At 46.6% G+C, this 26,967-nt stretch overlaps 2 protein-coding genes across 2 annotated transcripts; one reads left to right on the top strand and one right to left on the bottom strand.

Annotated features, from left to right (window-relative positions):
• The first annotated feature begins 235 nt into the window (after window positions 1-235).
• Window positions 236-12,293, top strand: srsf10a (serine and arginine rich splicing factor 10a). Its single transcript, XM_056285689.1, has 6 exons — window positions 236-391; window positions 2,450-2,554; window positions 3,686-3,789; window positions 3,921-4,092; window positions 8,377-8,427; window positions 11,630-12,293. The coding sequence occupies exons 1-6, from the start codon at window positions 327-329 to the stop codon at window positions 11,895-11,897; spliced, it is 765 nt and encodes a 254-aa protein (XP_056141664.1). The 5' UTR covers window positions 236-326; the 3' UTR covers window positions 11,898-12,293.
• A 2,726-nt stretch (window positions 12,294-15,019) lies between these two features.
• Window positions 15,020-20,013, bottom strand: pnrc2 (proline-rich nuclear receptor coactivator 2). The gene is made up of 3 exons (XM_056285690.1): window positions 19,802-20,013; window positions 18,553-18,772; window positions 15,020-18,297 (listed from the first exon to the last, which is right to left on the bottom strand). Exon 3 carries the CDS (start codon window positions 18,272-18,274, stop codon window positions 17,798-17,800), a length of 477 nt encoding a protein of 158 aa, XP_056141665.1. The 5' UTR covers window positions 18,275-18,297; window positions 18,553-18,772; window positions 19,802-20,013; the 3' UTR covers window positions 15,020-17,797.
• Between the last annotated feature and the right edge of the window lie 6,954 nt (window positions 20,014-26,967).

Raw genomic sequence — 26,967 nt, 5'->3', positions numbered from 1 at the left:
GTGTAGTGCACGAGTAGAGCAAATACATGGTTTGGACTTTTACTTTCTGGACCTGGTTTTACACCTCTGAATAAACCTGAAATTTAAATTTAGTCTGTATTTTGTCCTCTGAGAGAATTGTAATAGTACTCCTGATCGGTTGGTGGCGGTAGTGCGCTGGAAAGGTTGTGTGTGGTTTTTTTACCAACAGCCGTGAGCAACAAAAAAGAGATCAGGGGAAGAAGAAAGAGCCGCGCTTCACCACGTAGGCCGGTCAATGCGTGAGGAGTCTCCCCAGACGAGGCAACAAACTCGGCGTAGACGACAAAGCAGCTGGTGACCAGAACATGGCGCGGTATCTGCGGCCTCCCAACACCTCCCTGTTCGTCAGAAACATCTCGGACGAGTCCAGGTATGTGGGCGCTGCCACCGCGCTGCGTGTAACGCTGGCTGGCTGGCGTACTCGGCCGCGTTAGCGCCAGTGCGCTGTGCTGCTAAATTTGGTATCCTCAAGATAACATGTTTCCTGTATCCGCCGACGCCACGGACGTGCTATGGAAAACGTTCTTGTGTGGGTTTTTTAAAAAAAAATTATTTACGAATTCGCGTGCCGAGAGCCGGCGTATTGCAACCGGAAGACACGCCTGTTAGCAAACCTGTGTTAATAATCTGAATTTAATAACGAGATAAAACGGCCTACGCGTTGCTTTTTAGCTCCCTTGCGTGAAATGTAAGCGCTATAGTCGCGTTCCGCGGTCCACGCGCGTTCACGCGACGCCACCGGATATGCTGGGTACATGAATTCCGTTCGCGTACGAAATCGGGTCGACACCGCTTGTGAGGGACGTCTTTAGACAAAGGCAGCAGCCGAGCAACGCGCCTGGCGGCGCGGCTGCGCGACGCTTGAGGTCCCCGGGCCCAGGACGGGGTTCTGTGTCCTGTACCAGGGCCTCGGCTGCGGTTTTGGAGGAAAGCAAAATCCACGGCAGAACATTAAGGCCTGAACCGATCTGTTTCCAGCTGAACCAGCGGCGGCTGGGGCTAAAAAAAATTTTTTTTATAAAAAATTATATATATATATATATATATATATATATTGGGGGGGCAGCTGCATTAATGTCCACACAGTCACAGAGTTATTAAGAAGGACCATGTAGCCTATAGATTTTATCGGGGTTCGTAGACGGTGGATGATTGACAGCAGAGACGAGGCGTGGTGGTGGGTGTGAACATGATTGACAGTCACGAGAATTGTCCAATCACATTAGACCAAAATACATTAAAACAACACCAATTCGCTGCCAGTAAAGGTGGGCGTGTCTGTGCGCCCCCTGGGAAATCTGAAGAAACCAATCAGACAGCAGCCTCAGGTCACCTGCTCGCCACAAGTTTGAGGGCTTACATAAGGTATGGTTTGGCCGGCGCCCCTCACCCAGGAAGTATATGTATTGAGACAGGAAGTATATGTATTCAGACAGGAACCAACCAAACACCATTTGAACCAGTACTTAATGCTGTTGACAGGCGCTCACAGACTGAAAACACTTTTATTTCATCATTATTTGCATTATACCACTACATTATATTTAACAAGTTTTAAGTAGATTTTCATCTCTTGATGTTTGAAGGGGGCAGTGCCCCAGCACCCTGTACTGGCCAGCCGCCACTGGACTAGCATTATCCAAAAACCCATTAAGCCTTTCTGGTAAAATGTTTTTCCCCAGCATGCTTGCCCTCAGCCCCGCCATGTTTAGGAAGAATATTCGTGCTACGTTACAGTGCACAGATTAGAAGAAGGTAATATAATGATAACATTTCCCTTACGTTCCGAGGTGCTGTCTATTGAGTGAGTGGGCTTTGACATATGTGATCCATAGAAGCTCATATTTCTCATACTAATTAAAATATGTAAAAAATAATTTCAAGCTTTGTATGGACTCTGAAAAGTGCTTATAAATATATTGAACAGTCCGTTTGTTTGTGTTCAGATGAACAGTTTCTGTGGCGGGTGGCCTTCCTCAAGTTACCCTTTTTTGGATGTGAACAAAAACAAAAAATGATATGGTTCCTACAATGGTAAAACTGCCGTGAATGCCCCAAAGATGACATAAATGAAGTACTTGCATATTGGAGTTGAAATATTTTTATGTTTTTAATGAAAATCTGCTTTTAAATCAAAACGAAAGTTAAAAGTATTTGATCTTGTCCTTTTGGCCAACTCAAATGTGCATTACCAGTTCTGTCTCTACAGCATTGAGAAGGTTCTGGTGATTTGACTGCTCTGTACTGTAAAATCTCATCTATTGAACCCCTCAAAATGATGTCAGTAATGTTATGCTAAAAGTGACCAGCTCTCTTGAGTGTTGTATGCAGTGTGTGACCGACTGTTGTGTGTAGCTTGCACACCAGGCATCAGCTAAATGGATTTGCTAGCCAGCAGTATAAATGTCCTTATTTCATGACACTTTAGGCCAGAGGATTTACGACGTGAGTTTGGTCGTTATGGGCCTATTGTAGATGTCTACATACCACTTGACTTCTATACGCGACGACCAAGAGGATTTTCCTACATTCAATATCCTTTTATACGTATGATGTAGGCCAAACGTATGGGAAGTGGTGTTTTCACTGGGTGATTTTAAACCAAGGGTATCAAAGCATGTGCTATCAAAGGCCGTGTGTATGCCGGTTATAATCCAAACACAAGGCGAAACTTTTTTTTCTAAACTGGCACGCACACCTGTAACACCGGGGGGGGGGGTGCTGATAAGTCCAAATATCTGAATGGTTGAAGTAAAGCCTGAGTACACACAGACCTTGATAGCCCATGGTTGGAGGGTCCTCTTGTTAACACTTAATTCTGACCTTTTGCTTGCAGAGTACATTCACTTCTTTGGGACAGGAGTCTTTTTGTGACAATTCTTAAACCCAGTGTATGGGAGATCTTTATTTTGATTTTTAAAACATTATTTGTCACAAAATGTATTGTACCCTATGCAGGCTTATTTATTCCTAACCAATATTTCCTCTGTTGTTGCCTTAGAAATTGTAAAGATACAGTTCTGGAGACCCCACACCAAAGAAAGTTGAAAGGCGGTTGTAGAGTAGATTCAAGCCCAAAGACACCCAGGCGACAAGCAGTAGTGGCATTTGGAAAATAAAGAGAAAGCAAAAGCATGAAGATACAAAGAGGAGAAAGGGGAACACCCAGGCCTCCATTTGTCTACCAAAGGGAAGAAAAGCAAAGAGTTTATTGGGCAAAGTCAAGCAGGAAATCTCAAGTTCTTCTGCCAAGCCAATAAAGAACAAGCTGAAGGTCAAAGGTCAAGCATGTTTAAGGTAAAAAGCCTGTTTTTTGTATCCTACCAAACCCTTATGATAGATCACCATCTTAGTGTTTGTGTTACGTGTCTTCACACAGTCCCAAATCACAAGTAGACCAACTTGATTAGTTTATATTTTTAGTGGTACTAGTACTCCATCAGAACTGAAAACTGTCATTCATGTTCTTTTTACAATTGCCAGTTAAAAGTACTATTTTTTTTCAACACTGGCGATATCTCAGTCAAATAGCTCCACATATAGGCTTTGACGGAATGCAGCCATCAGCCTGCACAGCCTTGTCTTTCTACCTGTTGTCTGTCTGTGCAACCCTCTGTCCCACCTTTTCCAAAATTGAAAATGAAAAGCCTTAACAAGCTAGCACGTTTGAGGATGTCCGGGACGCCGAGGACGCTCTTCACAACCTGGACCGCAAGTGGGTGTGCGGACGCCAGATTGAAATCCAGTTCGCCCAGGGAGACCGCAAGAGTATGCTCACTTCTTGTCCATTTCCAGACAGTTGCATCTAGGAACGGCAAAGCCCCACGTTAGGGTGTGACAGTTTGTGTAATAGTATCTGCACTGCAATCCAACATCGTGACCTTGATGTTTCCATTCAGCTCCCAACCAGATGAAGTCAAAGGAGCGCCACTCCCCTCGCAGTTTCTCCCGGTACGACGATGGCGATCGAGATGGTCGTCACCGACGCTCTCGCAGCCGCAGCTACGGCCGCCACAGGTCCCGCAGCCCCTCATATGAACGCCGCCCTCGGAGGTCTGAGAGTCCCAGAGAGTAAGTTATATTTTTAGGAAGTCTGTCTCTTAAAGTGGAACAATAGCCATTTAAAAAATATATATAGAGAGAGAGAGAGAGCGTTTTTTTTTTTCTTCCAGAAACCAATAGTGGTGTTGATGGGTGCTCAACAAATGAGTAGAATATTAACACACACACACATATATATATTAATATATATCAATATATTATAGGCCTACTGCAACCTAGTTGTAGGCCAGATGAGTACACTTCTAGAGACAACTTGTTTAAATTTTGGTTGTGGATGGTGGTGAAATCCACTACCTAGTGACTTGTGATCTGTTGTACATGAACGCCTCTCCCCAATGCTTGCATTGGCTGGATACTGTGTACCGTGTACCATAATACTCTGAGGTGTGTAACCGGCTGCAAAGCTCTCCATCACCGCTGCACCCTATATGCCAGAGTTCAGTGGCCTTCACTGGCCTTGTGCAGACTCACTCACGGGTACATATTTGTCGATAAGTCCATACTTGGTCTGCGCCACTCAAATCTCACCCAAAACTATTCATTATTGTTTGCGCTCAAATGACTCAACTTTTACTGTCTGTCCCTAAGGTTCGCACTGAATTTGGCGAGCAGCGTTTATGTTCTCTGCCCCTACATCCTGGAACCACTTGCAGACAGATGTGCAGCTAGATTAGCTGAGCCCGATTAGACCATTTAAAAATGTAGTGAGGGGCTTGGAGGCGAATTCAATTTGAATTTGTAGTTGCTTTCTTAGCTAGATCCATTTCCTCTTGTCTGTTTTTTTAGACATATGATGCTGTGAGTTGCTACTGTATGTTTTATTTGTGTATATGTTGTTTGAAATACTGCATTGCTGCTATCTTGGCCAGAGCTCCATCGAAAGAGATGGGACTCAATTGGACTCAGGGGGTTAAATAAAGCTTTAATAAGAATTTTTTTTTAAAATCCACAGCCGACAGGGTTATGCCAGCACGCTTTCTTTGCAATTCTACTTTTAGTTGAACTTTAAGCACCTCCTTCATGAGGCGTTAGATTGGCTTAGAAATTTCAAACCTGGGGGCGCTTCCATAGCTGAATGGTTACAGCGCATTTCATATGGTCACAACGTTGCCAGGGGCGAAGACAGTGGTTAGCGCGGTTGCCTCACAGCAAGAAGGTCCTGGGTTCGAGCCCCGGGGTAGTCCAACCTGCGTGGGTTTCCTCTGGGGGCCCCGGTTTCATCCCACAGTCCAAAGACGTGTAGGTTAGGTGACTCGGCCGTACTGAATTGTCCCTAGGTGTGAATGTGTGTGTGTGTGTGTGTGTGGGCCGTGTGATGGCCTGGTGGCCTATCCAGGGTGTCTCCCCGCCTGCCCCTAAATGACTGCTGAGATAGGCTCCAGTATCCCCGCGACCCTGAGAGCAGGATAAACGGTTTGGATAATGGATGGATGGACAACGTTGCCAGTTCGAATCCAGCCGGCAACCTTTGTTTCAAGTCAAACCCCTCTCTCTCACTCTCTCTCTCTCCCCCATTTCCTGTCTGCCTCCACTGTCGCTATTCAATAAAGGTATAAAAAGAAGAAGAGGTATAAAAAAAGGAAATTTCAAACCCAGTTAACTGGGTAATCATTCCCACTCATATTTAGGCCAAATTCCCTCACGGTTGTCTCCAGAGGTATGATATACATCTGGCCCTGTGAGACCGATTGTAGCCTGTTCATCTACGCCAGGGGTGGGCAATCTTAAATCATCCATCCATTATCCGAACCGCTTATCCTGCTCTCAGGGTCGCGGGGATGCTGGAGCCTATCCCAGCAGTCATTGGGCGGCAGGCGGGGAGACACCCTGGACAGGCCGCCAGGCCATCACAGGGCCCAATCTTGACTTGATCTTAAATCAAGTCAATTTTATTTGTATAGCCCAATATCACAAATTACACATTTGCCTCAAGGGGCCTTACAGCAACACAACATCCTGTCCTTAGACCAGGGGTGGGCAAGCTTATCCAGAAAGGGCCAGTGTGGGTGAAGGTTTTTGTTCCAACCAAGCAGTTACACACCTGTGTCTCCTGATCAAGTTCCTCAGCAAAGACTCTATTGGTTGATTAGTGGGATCAGGTGTGTAACCGCTTGGTTGGAACAAAAACCTTCCCACACGGCCCTTTCTGGATAAGATTGCCCACCCGTAGTATGCACTCTTTGCAAGGATGCTGGGAAAGCCACTAGATGGCAGCGTCTTCACCATGAATGGAAATGGCCTTCCAAGATTCAAGATTCTTTATTTGTTCCGTCTCATTATAAAAGTATAAGGGAGTAAAATTCCTGAGTTTCAGCTCCTCAACACTGCAACAGCAATAGCAATAAAATAACAACAAAACAGCAGTAATAATAATAGTGTATGAACGGAGTATAGAATTTCAACATCATTTGACGCGCTGTCACATTCTTCGTCTCTTTGTGTGCGCAATAAATACTTGAAGATGTGAAAACTGGAATACCTTTATGAATTCTTTCATTTTCACGTTGCTGTAGTTCAATTGTGAGTGCTGCCCACTGGAACAAGATGTACATGTTCTTGTGTTGTTTTCGTCTTGTAGATAACGACGATAAGTCGACATAACATTTCTATTACTGAGTCACGTACACGTTTAAGGGAAAGTGGGACGTGACCTCCCCGACAGTGCTTCATGTCACTAAATAAAATGGCCACATAGAGTAAAAATACATACAAATACATTATGTATAAGAACTGGTGGAAAAATGCAAACAATGCTGGCTTTGGTTGACAAGAGAAAAGTTCAGGCGTACTGTTTGAAGTGGTGTGGGTAGGTGGTGTGTGTGAGTGGTGTGCATGTAGTTGTCAGTATCTGTAAGGAGGGGGAAAGATTAGTGGGTGTCAGTGTTGAATTGTGAAATGACCCCAGGAAAACAGTCAGAGATGAAAATGGTCTGTAGATGGGGTGGGTTGGATCTCGGATGATGTTCTTTCCGTAGGCGGCGTTTGTAATACATTTCCTGGATGGCAGGTAGCTAGTACACCACTGATGTGTTGTGCTGTTTTTACTACTTGTTGCAGGGCTTTCTTTTGTTGGTTTTTCCCCTTTTTTCTCCCCAATTGTATCCAGCCAATTACCCCACTCTTCCGAGCAGTCCCAGTCGCTGCTCCATCCCCTCTGCTGATCCAGGGAGGGCTGCAGACTACCACATGCCTCCTCCGATGCATGTGGAGTCGCCAGCCGCTTCTTTTCACCTGACAGTGAGGAGTTTCGCCAGGGGGACGTAGCACATGGGAGGATCACGCTATTCCCCCCAGTTCCCACTCCCCCCTGAACAGGCGCCCTGACCAACCAGAGGAGGCGCAGCAACCAGGACACACACCCACATCTGGCTTCCCACCCGCAGGCACGGCCAATTATGTCTGTAGGGACACCCGACAAAGCCGGAGGTAACATGGGGATTTGAACCGGCGATCCCCGTGTTGCGAGGCAACATAATAGAACGCTACACTGCCCGGACGTCCTTGTTGCAGGGCTTTCTGATCGGATCTGGAGCAGTTGCTGTACCACAGTGTATTAATGCAGTTGGTCAGTGTGTTCTTCCAACAGTTTAGTTGACCAGCATCTGTATGGCAGTTTAACCCTTGTCGGTCACCTTAGGCCGTTGAAGCCTTTTTGTGGCTTTCTTTTTTAGACTGGAGGTGTTTAGGGATCATGAAATGTCCTCAATGATTTGGACGTCTAGGAACGTGAAGCTGGTGAACATTCCACTTCAGTCCTGTTGACTTAAATTAGCTGTCAGACTTTTGGAGGATTGCAGGTTGTCGGAGTCATAACAGCAGAACAAAGTGTTGATGGAGATGAATTTGGTGGCAATATACAGCCATACATTTTTAAACCAGAACATTCAACTGAGTTGGAGATGAGCAGATGGAGAAAGATGAAAAAAATATTGCCGCCATAGAAGATGCCAGAGCACCAGCTTGTCTATCAAAAAGGGGAGGCGACTAGAGGAGCACCCACGGAAAATGCACAGAGGGGCTGTTCAGAGCTGACGTTCACCTGTGTCTTGGTTGATCCGATCACAAGTGGACAGCTCGAAGTACGTCGGTTCGCACCTGGCATTAGAATGCATCTCCACGTGCGTCTCCAGTGACCACTTGTGATCGGGTCTTATTCTGTCATGTTATATATTTTTAAACTCCTTTTGTTTCCCTTAAAGTTTCCATTTATCTTGCATTAAGAATTAACGAGCCATGAGAAGACCAACTTTGTCCTCCTTGTTTTGTTTTACCTGTCTCGTGCCTTCTCCACAGGTCTCGATCATATGGCCGACACAGGCGGAGCAGAAGCCGTGAAAATGAAAGGTAGGCTGATTTGAAGACATGCAGACAACAGATTAAGCATTATACACTGATGAGCCAAAACATTATGACCACTCACAGGTGAACCAAATAATGTTGATCATCTCCAAACAAGTGCACATGTCAAGTCTGAGTAGATAAGATGGTAAGCGAACAATCAGTTCTCGTAGTCAAATGTGCTGATTCAGGAGAAATAGAGTAAAGACTCGAGCGACTTTGACAAGGGCCAGAATGTTATAGCCAGATGACTGGGTCAGAGCATCTCTGAAACGGCAAGGCTTGTGGGATGCTCCCGGTCAGTAGTGGCGAGTACCTACCAACCGTGGTCCAAGGAGAGACAAACCACAAACCGGCAACAAAGGTGTTGGGCACCCAAGGCTCATCGATCTGCAAGGGCAACAAGATCTATCCCGTCTGGTCTGAACCAACAGAAGGTCTACTGTGGCACAAGTCAAAGAAATTTTTAATCATGTTTATGAGAGGAATGTGTCACAACACACAATGCATCGCACCCTCCTCCCTATAGGGCTGCGTAGCCACAGACCAGTCAGAATGCCCACGATGACCCCAGTGCACCATCGGAAGCACCTACAGTGGGAACACAAGTGTCGGAACTGAACCTTGGAGCAGTGGAAGAAGGTGCCTGGTCCGATGAGTCCCGTTTTCTTTCAGATTACGTGGATGGCCGTGTACGTGTGTGCAATTTACCTGAGGAAGTGATGGCACCAGGGTGCACTGTGAAAAGACGATGAATCGGTGGAGCGAGTGTGATGCTCTGCAATGCTCTGTTGGAATCCCTGGGTCCAGGCATTCATGTAGATGTCAACTTGACACATGCCACCTACCTAAACATCATTGCAAACCAAGTACACTCCTTAATGGCAGTGGTATTCCCTGATGGCACTGGCCCCTTTCAGCAGGATAATGCACCCTGCCACACTGCAAAAATTGTTCAGGAATGGTTTGAGGAACATGAAGTGTTCAAGGTGTGTTGCCCTAGCCTCCAAATTGTCCAGGTCGCAATCCTGTTGTGCATCTGTGGGATGTGCTGGACTGACAAGTCCAATCCGTGGCCGCTCCACCTCACACTTTACTGGACTTGAAGGATCTGCTGCTAATGTCATCATATCATCATCATCAGCTGCTTCTCCGGGGTCGGGTCACGGTGGCAGCAAGCTAAGTAGGGCACTCCAGACGTCCCTCCCCAGCAACGCCCTCCAGCTACTCCCGGGGAATTCCAAGGCGTTCCCAGGCCAGATTGGACATGTAGTCCCTCCAGCGAGTTCTGGGTCTACCCCGGGGTCTCCTTCCAATTGGCCGTGCCCGGTAAACCTCCAAAGGAAGGTGCCCAAGAGGCATCCTAATCAGATGCCCGAACCACCTCAACTGGCTCCTTTTGACACAAAGGACCAGCGGCTCTACTCCAAGCAGATGTCCGAGTTCCTCACCCTATCTCCAAGGCTGAGCCCAGACACCGTACGGAGGAAACTCATTTCAGCCACTTGTATCCACGATCTCACCCTTTCGATCACTACCCAAAGCTCACGACCGCAGGTGAGGGTTGGAACAAAGATTGACTGATAAATTGAGACCTTTGCCTTCTGGCTCAGCTCCTGCTTTACCACAACGGTCTGGTACAACATCCGCATTACTGCTGATGCTGCACCAATCCGACTGTCAATCTCCCACTCCATCCTACCCTCACTCGTGAACAAGACCCCGAGATACTTGAAGTCCTTCACTTCAGGCAACAACTCATCCCCAACCCAGAGGGAGCAATCCACCATTTTCAGGTAGAGAACCATGGCGTCAGACTTAGAGGTGGTGACTCTCATCCCGGCCATTTCACACTCCGCTGCAAACTGCCCCAGTGCGTGATAGAGGTTGCGTTCTGATGAAGCCAACAAAACCACAACATCTGCAAAGAGCAAGATGCAATTCTCAGGTTCCCAAAATGGACACACTCCTCACCTTGGCTGCACCTTGAGATCCTGTCCATGAATATCACAAACAGAATCGGAGACAAGGGACAACCTTGTCCCTTGTCCCTTGAGTTTGACACCCACTGAAAACGTGTTTGACTTTGTGCCAAGAATGCGGACACAGCTCTCACTTTGGTTATACAAGGACCGGATGGCTTGTAGCAACTGCCCCGGTACCCCATACTCACGCAGTACCCCCCCACAGAGTGCCCCGGAGTACACGGTCGTAAGCCTTCTCCAAATCCACAAAACACATGTAGACTGGCTGGTCAAACTCCCATGCCCCCTCAGCACTTCCGCAAGGGTAAAGAGTTGGTCCGTTGTTCCACGGCCAGGACGGAATCCGCATTGTTCCTCCTGGATCTGAGGTTCGACAATCGGTCGGAGCCTCCTTTCCAGCACCCTAGAGTAGACTTTCCCAGGGAGGCTGAGCAATGTGATGCCCCGATAATTGGAGCACACTCTCCGGTCCCCCTTTTTGAATATGGGAACCACCACTCCAGTCTGCCACTCCACAGGTACTGTTCCCGACCTCCACGCGACACTGAAGATGCATGTCAACCAAGACAGCCCAACAATGTCCAGAGCCTTCAGCATCTCAGCAAATCTCATCCACACCTGGCGCCTTGCCACCGAGGAGCTTTTTAACTAACTCAGAGACCTCTGCCAGGGATATGGGTGGGGCTTCCCCTGAATCTTCAGACTCTACCTTCTCCACTGAGGATGTGTTAGCCGGGTTCAGGAGCTCCTCAAAGTGTTCTTTCCACCGCTTGACAACATCCCCAGTCCGGGTCAACAGTTCCCCTCCCTGGCTGAACACAGCCTGAGTCAAGCCCTGCTTCCCCTTCCTGAGTCGCCAGATGGTTTGCCAGAACTTCCTTGAGGCCAACTGAAAGTCCTCTATAGCCTCACCGAACTCCTCCCACACCCGAGTTTTTGCTCCCGCGACCACCAAAGTGGCAGCCCTACTGGCCTCCTGGTACCTGTCTTCTGTTTCTGCTTAGCTGCTAATGTTTTGGTGCCAAATAACACAGGACACCTTCAGGGGTCAGTCATGTAGTAGAGGCCATGCTTTGGTGGGTTGGTGTTGTTTTGGCGGCACATGGAGTACCAACAGCATATTAGGCAGGTGGTCATGTTTTGGCTCGACTCATCAGTGTACAAGGAAAGGCTTTCTTACCGTACTCGACTGTTATCGATGTTAACGATGTTTATACCTCCAGGTCCAGAGGCGTTCCTCGTGAACACCACAGGACACACCGTGGCCCGGGGTCCCACAGCCGCTCAACCTCCCGCACCCCATCCCCTTCAAGATCCAGGCCTAAAGGTAGAAAGAGCCGGTCCAGGTCCCCCAGCCCGGCGGAGGACTTAAACCCCTCCTCCAGTTCTCAGAAACAGTCCATGGGGCGCTCTCCATCACGCTCCTTCTCTCGATCCGTGTCTCGCTCACGCTCCAGGTCTTGGGCTGGCCGCAAGTCCGGAGGCCACTAACTCTTCAATCTTCCAGGGCCTGTCGTCCCTATCTCTTCCTATTGCTTGTGTTCAACATTGAGGGTGAGGTAGCAGGAAGACCACTGATTTCCATGTTTGCGTTGGTTAATTGTTTGATTCTGTTGTCAGAGCCAGTGGAATATGCTGCCTACACACAAAAAGCTACAGCTGCCAGATCTTTATTTTAGCAGCGCGAAACAAAGCAAGATCATCTAGGACAATAACTGGTTCACTGTATTAACAGATAAGGGTGTCTTTTTGTCAATCAATTGGGTACCTTTTAGTGTTTACTGAGGCTAACGATTAGATTATAGTCTCAGACTGTTAAGTGCTATTTTTGTATTTGGAGCAAGCAATACTCTGCATGGGTATATATATATATATATATACCCATATCAACACAGATACAGGAAAAAAGATTTTAATGCATAGCAGTACAAGCCTGTTTCGTGCATCTCGTGCGTCTCTCATCAGCTGATGAGTGCGAGACGCACGCAACAGGCCTGTACTGGTCTGCATTAAAATCTTTTTTCCTGTATCCGTGTTGATATTCCGCTCCTCATTAGTCGAGCAATCAACACCATTGATGGTTTCGGGAAAAAAACTGTATGTATATATATATATATATATACATATTACTACTACTACTACTTCCAGCTGCTCCTGTTAGAGGTCACCACAGCGGATCATCTGTTTCCATCTCTTCCTGTCCTCTGCATCTTCCTGTCACACCAGCCACCGGCATGTCCTCCCTCAACACAACCATAAACCTCCTCTTTGGCCTTCCTCTTCTCCTCTTCCCCGGCAGCTCCATATTCGGCATCCTTTTCCCAATATACCCTGCATCTCTCTTCCACACATGTCCAAACTATCTCAATCTTGCCTCTCTTGCTTTGTCTCCAAACCGTCCAACCTGAGCTGTCCCTCTAATATACTCCTTCCTAATCCTGTCCTTCTTCATCACTCCCAATAAAAATCTTAGCATCTTCAACTCTGCCACCTCCAGCTCTGCCTCCTGTCTGTTCGTCTGTCTCCAAACCATATAACGTAAACCTTCCCTCTAACTCTTGCTGGTACCCTTCTGTCGCAAATCACTCCTTACACTCTTCTCCACCCACTCCACCCTGCCTGCACTCTCTTCTGCACCCCCCCGTTACTTTGAACAGTTGACCCCAAGTATTTAAACTCATCCACCTTCGTCATCTCCCTCACCATACTACTGTCTTCCCCGTCGTTCATGGATATGTATTCCGTCTTGCTCCTACTGACTTTCATTCCTCTTCTCTCCAGTGCATACCTCCACCTCTCCAGGCTCTCCTCAACCTGCACCCTACTCTCACTACCGATCACAATGTCATCCGCGAACATCATAGTCAACGGAGATTCCTGCCTGATCTCGTCCATCAACCTGTCCATCACCATTGCAAACAAGAAAGGGCTCAGAGCCGATCCTTGATGTAATCCCACCTCCATCTTGAACCCATCTGTCATTCTAACCGCACACCTCACCACTGTCACACTTCCCTCATACATATCCTGCACCACTCCTGCATACTTCTCTGCAACTCCTGACTTCCTCATACAATACCATACCTCCTCTCTCGGCACCCTGTCGTATGCTTTCTCTAAATCCACAAAGACACCATGCAGTAACTCCTTCTGACCTTCTCTATACTTCTCCATCAACATTCTCAAAGCAAACATCACATCTGTGGTGCTCTTTCGTGGTATGAAACCGTACTGCTGCTACTGATCATCACCCCTCCTCTTAACCTAGCTTATATTACTCTTTCCCATATCTTCATGCTGTGGCTGATCAACTTTATACCCCTGTAGTTGCTACAGTTCTGCACATCGCTGTTGTTCTTGAAAATCGGTACCAGTATGCTTCTTCTCCACTCCAGATCACACCTCCTACATAAGATATACCTGTGTGCACTTTTCCTCCACTCAATGTCAACCTGTTTCTCCCCTCTTCCTGAAGCGTGTATTCACCACAGCTATTTCCATTCTTTTTGCAAAGTCCACCACCATCTGTCCTTCCACATTCCTCTCCTTGACGCCATACCTACCCATCACCTCCCTATCACCTCTATTCCCTTCACCAACATGCCCATTGAAGTCCACTCCAGTCACCACTCTCTCCTTCTTGGGTACACTCTCCACCACTTCATCTCATTCCAGAATTCTTCTTTCTCTTCCATCTCACATCCAACTTGAAGGGCATATGCACTGATAATGTTCATTAATACACCTTGGATTTCCAGCTTCATACTCCTCACTCTGACACTCTCTTCCCCTCCAACACTCTTGACATATTCTTCCTTCAGAATTACCCCTACCCCATTTCTCCTCCCATTCGCCCCATGGTAGAAGAGTTTGAACCCACCTCTGATACTCGTGGACTTAATCCCCTTCCATCCGGTCTCTTGCACACACAGTATACCTACCTTTCTTCCTTCCATCATATCAGCCAGCTCTCTCGACCAGTCATAATGCCAACATTCAAAGTTCCGACTCTCACCTCCACACTCTTACCCTTCCTCCTCTCCCGCTGCCTCGGCACATGCTTTCTCCCTCTCCTTCACCCAACAGTAGCATAGTTTCCACTGGCATCCAGCTGGCCAACAGTACCAGTGGCAGTCATTGGTAACCCAGCCCTCAACCGATCTGGTATGGATATCAGATTTTCGATCCGCATATTTGATTTGGCAGATATTACGCCAGATACCCTTCCTGGCACAACCCCTCCCCATTTATCTGGGCTTGGGTCCGGCAATAAGAATGCACTGGCTTGTGCATCCTCAGTTGCATGGTTTATTTATATATATATATAGATAATACATCTATATATATATACACACACATTGTGTATATATATATATGTATATCTACATACATATATGTGTGTGTGTGTGTACTGCAGGTTTTTTACTGTCTTGTGAAATTTTCTGTTTCCTGTTCAGTAAAAGGATTTTAATAAGAAAATTGTGTAAATTTAAGAATTCTGTTGATCTTGGAACCAGGCCAAAGTTGCCGTTGTTTGACAGATGTCTTAGTCAGCTAGCTTGTCTGTAGTTACCGAATTTCAATATCCTAGAGTATTTTTTAAATTTTGATATTTTTTATTGTATGTTCAGGACGTGCAGCATTCAAGTCTCTGGATGTACATTAGTTGGCTATGAAAACTAAAATTCACTGAATCCCGTTCCTTAGCACCGTTCCATGCATTGAAGTGGTTTCATTCCAGTTTGTTTATATTAAAAGATGTGATCTTAATTTTATTTGTTATATTTTTGTCTGAGATATTCTCCCATAGCACCCATGCACCAGGGTATGTGGTTACAGCCAATATCGTACATCTAAAAATAAGCCCACTGTAAATTCCTCAGGAATTAGTGTTTACCGTTTGTGGCCAGAATTTTCCGTTTTGAAGAGCCAAAAACCCCGTAAGTATGACACCTTATGTAGTAGTTTTAGTTTCAATTTCCTCAAGCCTAACAGACCAGGATAATAATATTGTGAGTGGATGCAGTTATGTATAGAATAAGACCAACAAATAGGTTTGGGGGGGAAGGGAGGGAAATTTATTTTTTTTTCCAGTATTTTGTAGTTACCAATTCAACAGTGTGTGTTAATTTATACAACACCTAATTAAAACCAATTGAAAACAGGGCATACATTTTTTTCCATATCGGTGACATTTAACAAGTGGGACAAATTAATAGCCAATTCGTTACATGGTTAAAATTTAGAATATAGAGACTTGCATGTGTGAATCATCCAAATAGTTGTGTAAAGGTAAGGAAAATGACAAAATTAGAGGTTCTAAAAACACATTACCATCATTTCAATTTTCAGCTGGCGGAAGAACAGCTGAGAATTGGCTTTGAGAATACTAAACATGAACGTTTGGTCAATCAGTAACAACAGAAGTCCTATACAATAGGGGGGGGAATGGGAACTGACTGAGGTTTTTTTCAACGTAAGTGAATGTCTGAGCATAAAAAAAATATATATCAAGTTATACAATAACTTATTTGGATGACTCTTACAGGTTCAAGTTTCTGGAGTTCCAATTGAGTTTTTGTTTTTTAAGCGAGTTTTTTTCTTAAATTTGCACATACAGCATCATTTCACCCTACACTGAGCATAATCGAAAATAAAAAACATGTGCAAGATCACTGGCAAGAGTACAGTGCAGGGGTACTGACAAATGCTATACGCAGATTTTTTTAACAAAAATATTCTTCAGCATTTGAATCCAAGACATGTCCTTAGCATGTCTTATACATTCAGTGTTATTACTAAAAATACTTTGTCAAGCAGGTCTTAAAATTGGCCTGCAAAATGTACATATGCTACAAGTATTTTTTTTTTTACATGTCATTATATATATACATGGCTCTTAAAACACATTATCAAGCTCTTGTACTTTGTTTTGTCGTCTTTAAGCTGGCCATAACCGCTCCAATTCTGCAGAGGAAAACAAAGCCAGCATCAATAGATGATCGACCCTCATAAACTGAGAATCCAGTTGGAGATAGTCGATTACGCAGCTGCCATTAAAACAGCATATCTGCTTTTAACTAAATAAAAAATATGATTGCAGTGCAAGAGGATCAAAGGGTGCAGGAGGCAGTGAGTGTCTGGAGATTGTTGGGTGACCAACCCTTGAGACCCATTTATAAGTGTAAACACATCAACACTGGCCTTGCGCATCGAGTCCCTGCTGCCACATTGTTAGCTTGTCTCAGCACTGCCCTCCCTCGTAAAAGCCATAAAGCAAAGCAAGGCCAGAACATGTGAGCTTGAGCTCCAGCAGAACTCAGTCTGGCCCTCTTCCGCATGGTTTGCTCTTTGGCATGTAAGTGAGAAGATAGACACTGGAGGCCACAAAGATAAATGATTGGAATTATAATGTGGCCAGAGAGACCCTGATCTATTTGCCACTTAGGCCGACGGGGTAAATATGGCACTGGTAACCACGTCGGTCAGGCAGAGATGGCGAGGAGAAAAAACAAACAAGCCTATAACATTGCTTTGGTCAGCACAGACATACATCTTTCTTTCAACTACAACACAAAATTGACCTATTCACAAAATAATGCTATGATCGGGAGCTGCGGTCCTTAGGCAAGGCCAACTCCTATAGTGCAATGCGCACAGCGCTATAGAAAAAAAAATACAGGAGTTGGAAGTCCAAGGTTTGTGTGCCATGGTCATTCTACCCTTCAGTTAAGAGGTTACATGTTTCACTTTTACTCACTACAGCTGATCGCCTGAAAGACAGCTCTGATTTCCCTGCAGAATTAGTTAAGTAGCTTCAACATCCTTAAAAGAAAAATAAATGAGGTGGGTGTCTAGTGAAACTAAAAATGCTACAAATCTGTATGCGCTTTAGCACCAGAGGCTGTAGATGTGAATCCTAAATGATTACCGTTACTTAAGGACAATAAGAAAGCCTACCTGTCCACAGAAATGTACAGATGGGGACAATGAGCTCTGTAATAACCTAACCATATAATTTGTTGTGATGAAAAGCCGACTCAACCTGCTACGAACAGCCAACATAAAAAGGAAAAAAACAAAATAACAGAGCACGAAAGTACAAAGGATATCCAGTTCATTGTTAGAAGACAGAAACTGGCACCAATAAGGGCACCTCAACCCACCAGCAAGGCTGCAATGCAGAAATATTGAATTCATTACAATAAGTGGGTGCTGGGTAAATACATGCTAGCAGGGAAACTGCAAGCATCCTTTACCCCTTCAAGGAGGTCAATCTAAAACAACTAAAAATATTACAGCATTGATACGTTCCAGGTGGGCGGGTACCCTCAGAGGAGCCTTAGATAACGCATTGGCTTTTTTCAAAAGGTTAAGAGTGAGAGTCCATCTCAGGCCTGCACCTTGAGGAGGCTCTTGAGCTGGAAGGCCATCATCTCCCTGTTGTCACAGGAACCTATGGGAAAGGACACCCAGTGGCTCGGGGGCTTGGGCAACACGCTTGGCGAGGGTGGCTCGCTGAACTTAGGCCCCGCATAGCTTGGACTACCCTGGGTAGCCAAGAGAGTGTCTAGGTGGGACACAGCACCCTCCCAATTCTGGTCGTAGTTGGTGGCAAAACGGACAGAAGTATTCTTTTTCTCAGCAGACGCGGCCTGCCGCGCCTCTGGAGACCAGCGGTAGGCTGCGCCCTTGTCATTCCTGCGGTGGCCGTGGTGGTGAAGGCCTCCCGCCACTCCGGCAGACGCTGCTGTTGACCCGTTTTGATCTCGGCCCCTCTGCTTGGCCCGTCCAAGTTGATGGTTCTTCTTGGGCACAGGGCGCTCAGGGTGGGAAACTGGAATGTTGTACCTCTCTCCACCTCCCATGCTGCTCCTAGAATACGTGTCACCTACATGGAAAAAAATAAAAGTGTTTATTTATTAAAGCTTGCAACATACAGGCATCTGTAACCTAAACAATAAACCTTATAAACGGGCAACACCTGTACAAGGGAAAACGCTAATAGATACAATATGGGCATTGGATATACATTATTGCGGCATAAACTGCTGTCAACACGGGCTCGGGGACTACGTGCAGAAGACCAGGCAGTCGAGTCGGGGAGGAAGACCCCTCCCCCAAGCAAGCAACAGCTTTGACCCACCTCTTTGTTGTCAGATAGTTGACTGAGCTGAGATCTCTCCTTATTTTCTCCCTTTTCCTCTGGCTCCAGGTCCTCGAAGTAGTTCCCTCTCTACTTCTCACTGCACTTTTACGTCCAGCAAGATCTGGAGTTTTCATGTGCCAATAAGAGTGTTTTTCTGGCGGAGCCGAGCTGAACATCAATTCACCTCGGCGCCTGGTGCTCCAAGAAGCCGGAAAACCTACAAGTATTAGGAGGCAACGAGGCGACAAGGTTAAGGCTTTATAAAAGAGCTGCACATCTGGCCAAGTTTGACCGACCGCATTGATGACGTACCGAAAAATGTTTTGGAACGGCCGGGAACGCGCGCGGGGCGGGGCGGGGGGGGTGCTTAGAGCCGCAGACGCTTTCTGACCCGTCCAAAGTCGAACAACCCGTTAGTTCTGACCCGTCTAAAGTCGAACAACCCGTTAATTCTGACCCGTCCAACGTCGAACAAGGCGTTAGTTCTGACCCCTCCAAAGTCGAACAAGCCATTAGTTCTGACCCGTCCAAAGTCGAGCAACCCGTTAGTTCTGACCCGTCCAAAGTCGAACAAGCCGTTAGTACAGACAACAGCCCCTTGTTGATCAGTTATGGCTGTTGCCTGTTTCAGTCGGACCATCTTTGCTTAGCTTCACGTCGTCGTGTTGTTTTATGACGCCATAACTAACTCTTGTTTATGGGTTTAATGTGTTCTGCCCGGTTCTGTTGTGCATCGCTTTCTCTTAATGTGCGCAGTTCGCGAGCGGTATTAGTGCGCGAGTGGCATTAGCGAATGCGTCACATGGCTTGTTTTCCGCTGCAGAACGAGCCATCTTTCCCGACGAGACCACCCACCCACAATAATACACCCCCCCCGGCCCGGACCGGACCGACCCGGTGTGTCCCGGCTCGACTCTAGCGAGCGCTGGGATCTCGCCTCGGTTGCCGTTAGAGACGGCGCGAGCGGCCGCCACTAATCCCGCTTTGTTCGCGAGCTGGCTCAGAGCAGCAGGCTCCGCACCTTTCTCTACGCTGCTGAAAGCTCACTTAGCCCAAAACGACCCGGCTCGCCCGTCTCGTTTGGACCGGAACCGTTTTCATCGACGGGAATTCGGGGTTTTTTTTTTGGGGGGGGGGGTTGCGAGAAGCCGAGTTTACGCGTCCGTGCGGGGGGAGGGGGGGTGAGACCAAAACAAAGGACGGCGCCACAACATGGCGACGGCAACGCCACACAAAGCTTCCTTACCGACTTCTTCAGGCTCGGGTGTCGAGAGCCCCTTCACGTCCGACCGGTGAAAGATCGCCTCTGGACCGCGCTCGGGGGAACGGCGTACGAGTCACGGCCGGCCACACGTCCTGCCGACCCGTTTCAAGGGGAATTACGCACGTTTATTTGTGTTCTTATTCGGAACGTCTCCTCCTGCTGCTCCTCCTCCTCCTCCTTTCTCTCTCCGTCTCAACTGCAACAAAATGGAAGCCGCGGCGCAGCTATGTAGCTCGCCCCAGCCCAGCGCTCCGACCAATCGCGTTGAGGCGCCGCAGCGGCCCGGCCAATCGCGTTGAGGCGCCGCAGCGGGCCTGACCAATCGGCGACGCCGTCGCCGGTCGCGTTCTTGTTAGTTGCCAGACCGGTGACGTCAGCCCCATCCCCCCACTTCCTCCCCCCCCTTTTCCTTTGTCGGTGTTTCCTGCTGGAGGTGCGAACACCACAACAAGACTCTCCCCCTTTTAAACGACCCAGCGGCCACGTTACCCTTCACCGCTTCGGTGCCTCTGGTGTTATTCCGCCGTCCTGTAGCCGAGGGGCCCCCGCAGGCACGGCTCCTCACTAGAGAGAGATAAAGTGTAAACTAGGAGAGTTCGGAACGTTATCAGAAACTCCAACTATACAACAAGTAGAAGCGCAAGTAGGAGGGCGGATCACTGTAGTAGTGCCTGGATCATGTTGCACAGATTATGTAAATAAAGCTGCGCCGTTGTTATTAAGTAATGCAATGTCAATATGAGTATTTTGAATGCCACAAAAGTACAGCAAAAAGGAAGTTTGGTTCATAACTATTTCCAAAAGTAAAGAACTCCTCTCAGCTGGACTGTACTGTATTGGCTATTCGTGGGAAGCCCAAATCCATTTACAAGGTTAGGACAGCTGGAGCATATGGGGGTCCAACCTGCATGACGAATTTCCGCATTTTTGCCAGTTAAAAAACCCCGAGCCACCCGTTTTTCTTGGAAAAACAAGGCCAACTTTGAGGAAACTCGTGCACAGTTTCTGGCTTTCAGTATGTAGACAGATTGGTCATGGGAGCATTCTTCATTTGAATTTGCCATATCTAATTGGTCCCTGGTCCTTGCCTTGGTTTAAACCCACAAGATAATAAAATACCGTCGATGGTTAAAGTCCAAAGTTAAGAGCTGATGACTGTGGAAATCATTAACTTGAAAGACTCATCAGAGGGCATCTGAATTGATCCAGTTTTTTAAGTTGGGAAAACAGATGCACTCTTGTCCTCATGTTCTTGCGCCCAGTGAACTTAACATTTTGTAAATTTCTTTAAATTGCCTCATTTTCCAGCGGACAAATGCATATTTTCACTAGTGTGAAGTTGGAGGTTTCATTCCCCTCTTCATACGGGCCGTTGTGGTTAAAACATACATTGAATGTAATACTAACGACGCTTGTTTACTCTGGTCTCGTTTCAGCTGGCAAAACACGGGCCATCGTTTGAACCCCATTGACACACACAATCTGGCGTTTCTGTGCAATAACTGACCGGACCCTGACCTGATCTGGATCAGTGTCGTTAACTCCAACAGAATAAACACAGTTTATACACTGAAGTCGAAAGAGAAGTTAAGCGTTTAATGCTGAGATACAGAAATGGCATGTGATGCTGGGAAACCACTAGGTGTCAATAAGCGTCGTCCTTTCATTTAGATCTGGTAGGGCAGGTTTTGTTTAAAGAAGCAAGAGGAGTCTTGCCCTCGGTCTAAACTTTTTGAGGAGCGGCAGGCGAGCATCATCCTCAAGACAACAGATACGTCAGCAGGGCTGTCTCCTCTGGAAGTCAGTTCACAGATGTATGCAAAGTCAACAAAAACCATTTACTTGGCTAACTGACTAATTGACAGTATATCTATTTAATTAGTCTTTGCAGATAACGATGTTCATGAGAGAAAAGGGTTTTGGGGATGATTTCTTCATAGCTCATATATAGATAGGCAAGCAACATGTATTTCTTATGGCAGCATGAATTCAGCTTAGCTGTTTTACTGTAAGCTGCATGCAAGATGTCATTTCACCGTTTGTTTATTTCCAAAATCAGGTGTACAATAAAATGAATTAAGAGCAAGCCCAAAAAAAAAAAGAAAAAGGAAAAAAACAGTACTTCAGCAGGGGAAAAACACATAAATGAAAAGTCCTTCATCAGCTAATATTCTTCTTTTGGCTTGTTGCCTGTTTCTCAGGGGTCGCCACAGCGGATTTGGTCGTTTCCGTCGGTACCCTGTGAGGACGCAGCACCGATGGCGGTCGTTGTTCACCCAGGCTTTGACCGAGCCGGTATGGTCTTGTCAATCCGCATGCTGACTTGGCAAAATGTTAGGTCGGATGCCCTTCCTGACACAACCACTAACCCTATGGGCGGGGGCACAGGTGAAGCGCCGGATGCCACCCCAGTATTCATGGACTTGTGCCCATGCCTGTCGCCATATAACCCTCTCTTTTTACACACACACAAAATGTTAACGTGTAAACGTTAGTCCTTCAGAAGGGAATATATTTCTCAGAAACCTCATAATTTCAACCGCTTATTCTCCACCTCTCTTCCTACTCTGGAACTTGGCTTCATTCAAATCAGATCAAGAGTGTGAAAAGTGTAGAAGTTGTTCGCGGTTGTTTCAATCTTATCAAAAAGTCCACAGTCGACCTGTCTGTCTCCACCTCCTTGGGAGCCACTGAGTTGTAGGGTGTTATGCAACATTTTCCATGTCAGCCTGCTCTCTCAGCCCAGAGCGGTGGGAGGACACACCCCTCGCAGCAAGGCCTTGGAAGGGCAGGCTGCTGCTCGTCAAGAACCAGCTATGTATGGAAAGTAGGTCACCGAGAGGTTGCTGTAGGTCACACACACGACTGAGTAGGTGGTCAAACAGCCAAACTTGACCACAGAGGCGGATGTACGTGAACGCAGCAGCAGAGGTGTAGTGAATGCGGATGTGTGTAGCGGGCCGACCCCCACACTCACAGGAAATGGTGACAAGTCTCTTCCGATACATAACGGAGACAGGCAGGTGTGCTGCCGCTTGGATCTGCACAAACAAACGGGCTCAAAGGCTCACTCAAACCCTCAGTGACACACACACACACACACACACACACACACACACACACACACACACACACACACACACACACACACACACAAAACATGAAACGGGGTGGATTTATCGCTTTATTTTGGTTGAAGTTCATCACCGTACTTCCCATTCTGCCGTAGTGTCTTCTAGTATTTATACACTATACTCCAATTACATATTATAAAAACTTGCTTTCATTTATGATATCCTAACGCCTTCCTTTTTTTTTTATTTATAGAAAATGTGAATGACGAGTAAATCTGTCCACGTGATTTAATGGTTTTGTGTTTTTGTGCTGTATGTTTTGTTTTATAGACTCGGTCAGTAACCGCTACCTTCATGTGTCCACACTGTGTTGTATCTGTTTTGTTTTGCTCGTGTGCGACGATGAATGGGGACGCCAGCTCAGTGGCTGTCTACAGAATAAACCAGGTTATGCACACACATGCACGCACACACACACACACACACACACACACACACACACACACACACACAAACTAGTCTCCGATTTAGTTTTTTTTTATTATTGTTTTACGTCACCTCTGTGATTCCTTACCTGGATTAATGAGCATGCATGAAGACATCGTGTCACCTCGTCTTATGTCACCTCGTCTGCTGCACTGTTGGAAGGAACATGTTGAGTCCGTAACAGAAATTAAATCTTATCGAAGCGTTATCAGTCTGCTGCAAATCACATTTCCGGGCCTTCTGGCCCGCTGGGTGCGTTGGGTCATCGACGGGGCAGGAGAGGACTGGACTCTTAATGGGCCTGTTGGCAGACCTAAGGGACTGGTTTCTCTATTTTCCCAACATATTTCATCTGGATATCATCTGACATCAGCCTTTAGGGACAATACCGGTCTGCAGGACACCGTGTGGCTGTAAAGCCCCCAGAGGTAAAGTTGTAATTTGGGATATTGGGCTGTACAAATAAAACATACTTGACTTCTGTGACCTACTTGTTTGCCAGGTCATTTAATCCAGAACTATTTATTGGTCCCAATTAATGTGTGTTTTAGCATACTTTCCCCATTTTTCTGAGGCTAAAAGAGTGTAGCAATTATCATTTCTGTAATGCCTTAGGTATGTGATATTGTGACCTAATTAAAATGTTATTGAAATAGTTTAACTTTTCTTTTTTTTTCCAGAAGGACGCAATCTAAATTTAACTGCCCCGGTTGTCATTGGAGCTGGCTAACAGATAGATGCGAAGCTAGCTGGTCTTTATGTCTGTTCAGAACTATACATTGTGAAACATGACTTGTGGCATGTGATTGTGTTACTCCTTATGTCCGCTGTGTAGCCATAGCTGCTGCTAGGCATTGCCCCCTGTTGTTCTGCCAACAGCATTACATCCTGTGACCTGCTTCCGGTCCCCATCATACTGCTCGAATCAGTCCATCTGGACGCAGCGTTTAGTGGCAGGCACCTTCCATCGCTCAGCTAAGGCCCTTTCCCACTGCATGGTACCGGCTCGGCTCGGCTCGACTCGCCCTTTTTCCGTTTTCCATTACGGGAAAGTTCCGGCATTTTGGTAACCCGTTACCACTTTTCTGGTACCACCTTTGTCGAGGGTCCAAAAAAAAAACAAAAAACCGGAGCAGGTACCAAAATCAGTGCAGGCGTCTGATTGGTCAGAGAAACGCGTCGACGCGTTATTTTGCGTCACTGCGTCATCAACGAGCGCATGCGCTATCGCCCGGCATTTTTAAACGCCGAAGCGGTCGAAGCGGAGTTACCTTAAAAGTACATTTTGAAATGGAAAACAACGGGAGAGCCGAAAATCCACGCCGTGGCCTGTCGAGGAGGTTACGGTGATGGGAAACGACACAGAAGGAGTCGAGTCGAGTCGAGTCGGTACTTGTATTGTATCAGACCCAAGCATGACACAGGTTGAGGTAGACTGAACAACGTCTACTTATGCGACTGTGGTATGTCAGTACAGTGTGGGGTTCTCAAGGTTACAGCGGCACTTAGAGGTACCCTCCAGTACTACAACTTCAATACATCACATTTCCCTTTTTCTAGTTATTTATTTTGAACTTTACTAGAATACTCAGTAGTCAACAACATCTTGTAATAGTAAGTCAATAATTAGGTTTTTTTTACCAAACTGCTGCATTAATGAACTCCATAACTGAGATTTCCATAATCTTTTAGTACATAACAGTTTTTTCAATATGTTGCAATAGAAACAGTCAACTCAATTCAATTCAATTTTATTGTCATTAAAAACAATGTGCAGGCACATGTTAAAAATGAAATGAGGGCTGTGGCTTCACCAAACAGTGCAAGACAGACACAGACAAACACAGCAAACACAGTATAAGATATACACACATGAAGACCAAAGCTAAAAATAAGTTAAAAGAGAGCTGGAGTACAAAATATTTTAAAATATCTACAGACATTCAGTGGGTAGCCAGGTTCAGGTGGGCAACAGCTTGGGGAAAGAAGCTGTTTTTGAGCCTGGTAGTGCAGGCTCTGAGGCTCCTGTAGCGCCTCCCAGAGCGCAGGGGGGAGAACAGTCCATGGTTGGGGTGGGTGGGATCTGTGCTGATGCTGAGACCCCCTCGAAGGCAGCGTTTGTGATAAATGTCTTTTATGGCTGGGAGCTGGGTACCGGTGATATGCTGGGCCGCCTTGACGACCCGCTGCAGAGCTTTATGGACTACTGAGGTGCAGTTGCCGTACCACACTGAGATACAGCTGGTCAGGATGTTCTCTATGGTGCAGTGGTACAAGTTGGTGAGAATTTTGGGGGGTAGACGGGCGCTCCTCAGCCTCCTCAGGAAATGCAGGCGTTGTTGGGCCTTTTTCACAAGGGCCTGGGTGTTTAATGTCCAGGAAAGGTCCTCGCTGATGTGGACTCCAAGGAATTTAAAGCTGGAAACACGCTCCACTTCCACCCCATTGATGTGAATGGGGGAGTGGCTGCAGCTTCTAGCCCTCCTGAAGTCCACAATCAGCTCCTTCGTCTTCTGCACACTGAGGACAAGATTGTTGGTAGTACACCATGATGTGAGGTGCTCAGTCTCGTCCCTGTAGGCGATCTCGTCATTGTTGGTGATACGGCCAATGACTGTGGTGTCATCTGCAAACTTAACTATAACATTTGAAGGGTGAGATGGCAGGCAGTCGTGGGTAAAGAGGGAGAAAAGGAGGGGGCTCAGAACACAGCCTTGAGGGGCACCTGTGCTGAGGGTCAGGGTGGAGGAGGAGTGGTCACCTAACCTAACAGACTGCGGTCTGTTGGTCAGGAAGTCCAGGATCCAGTTACAGAGGGAGGGGTTGAGGCCAAGGGAGAGGAGTTTGGTGGTTAGTTTGGCGGGGATGATAGTGTTGAAGGCAGAGCTGTAATCTATAAACAGCATCCGGATGTATGTGTTGTTCAGTTCAAGGTGGGTCAGAGCAACGTGCAGGGCAGTGGCAATGGCATCTTCAGTAGACCTTTTGGGACGGTAAACTCAGTCTTTTACTGAAGTTTCACAGAGAACAACACAGTTTTAACAGTTCTTGATTTCTTTCAGCATTAGTTTCGGAACTTCAAGGGAAGTCGAACTGGTCGACCACAACATGTGGTTTTTACAGTCTCATTTGTAGCTGCTGACTTAAGAGAGACAACTGGTAACTGAGACCTTACAGGTGACTTTCCTTCTGGAGTGAAAGCTGGTGGTGGTGGTGTCTTTGCAGGTGAGTGTCTTTCAGATAAGAGTCTTTCTCGGATCATTTCACCTCGTTCTGGTTCTCGTCCTGCATGGAGCTTTCCATTATCCATCAGCTGTGGAGGATCAAGTGTGTGTCCCACAGTCTCTGTTGGTTTTGGTAAAATCCTGTTTTCTTTTGTTTTCAGAATGTGTCTTCTGTTCCTTCTGTAGATTTGCTCATTGTCGGCTTGTACTATGTATGACCTTGGCTTGTCATGTTTATCCAGTATCACGGCAGGTTGCCACATTTTTGTGTTCTGCTGTCTGATTCTTACTCTTTCTCCTTTCTTCACCTCTGGCAGTTTCCTTGTTCCACGATCAAAATAGTGTTGCTGCTTGTTTTGCCTGT

The sequence above is a fragment of the Lampris incognitus genome, chromosome 9 (assembly GCF_029633865.1).
Source record: "Lampris incognitus isolate fLamInc1 chromosome 9, fLamInc1.hap2, whole genome shotgun sequence".
Taxonomy (NCBI): domain Eukaryota; kingdom Metazoa; phylum Chordata; class Actinopteri; order Lampriformes; family Lampridae; genus Lampris; species Lampris incognitus.
The sequence above is the reverse complement of the archived record's forward strand: the minus strand, read 5'-3'. Positions and strand labels throughout refer to the sequence as shown.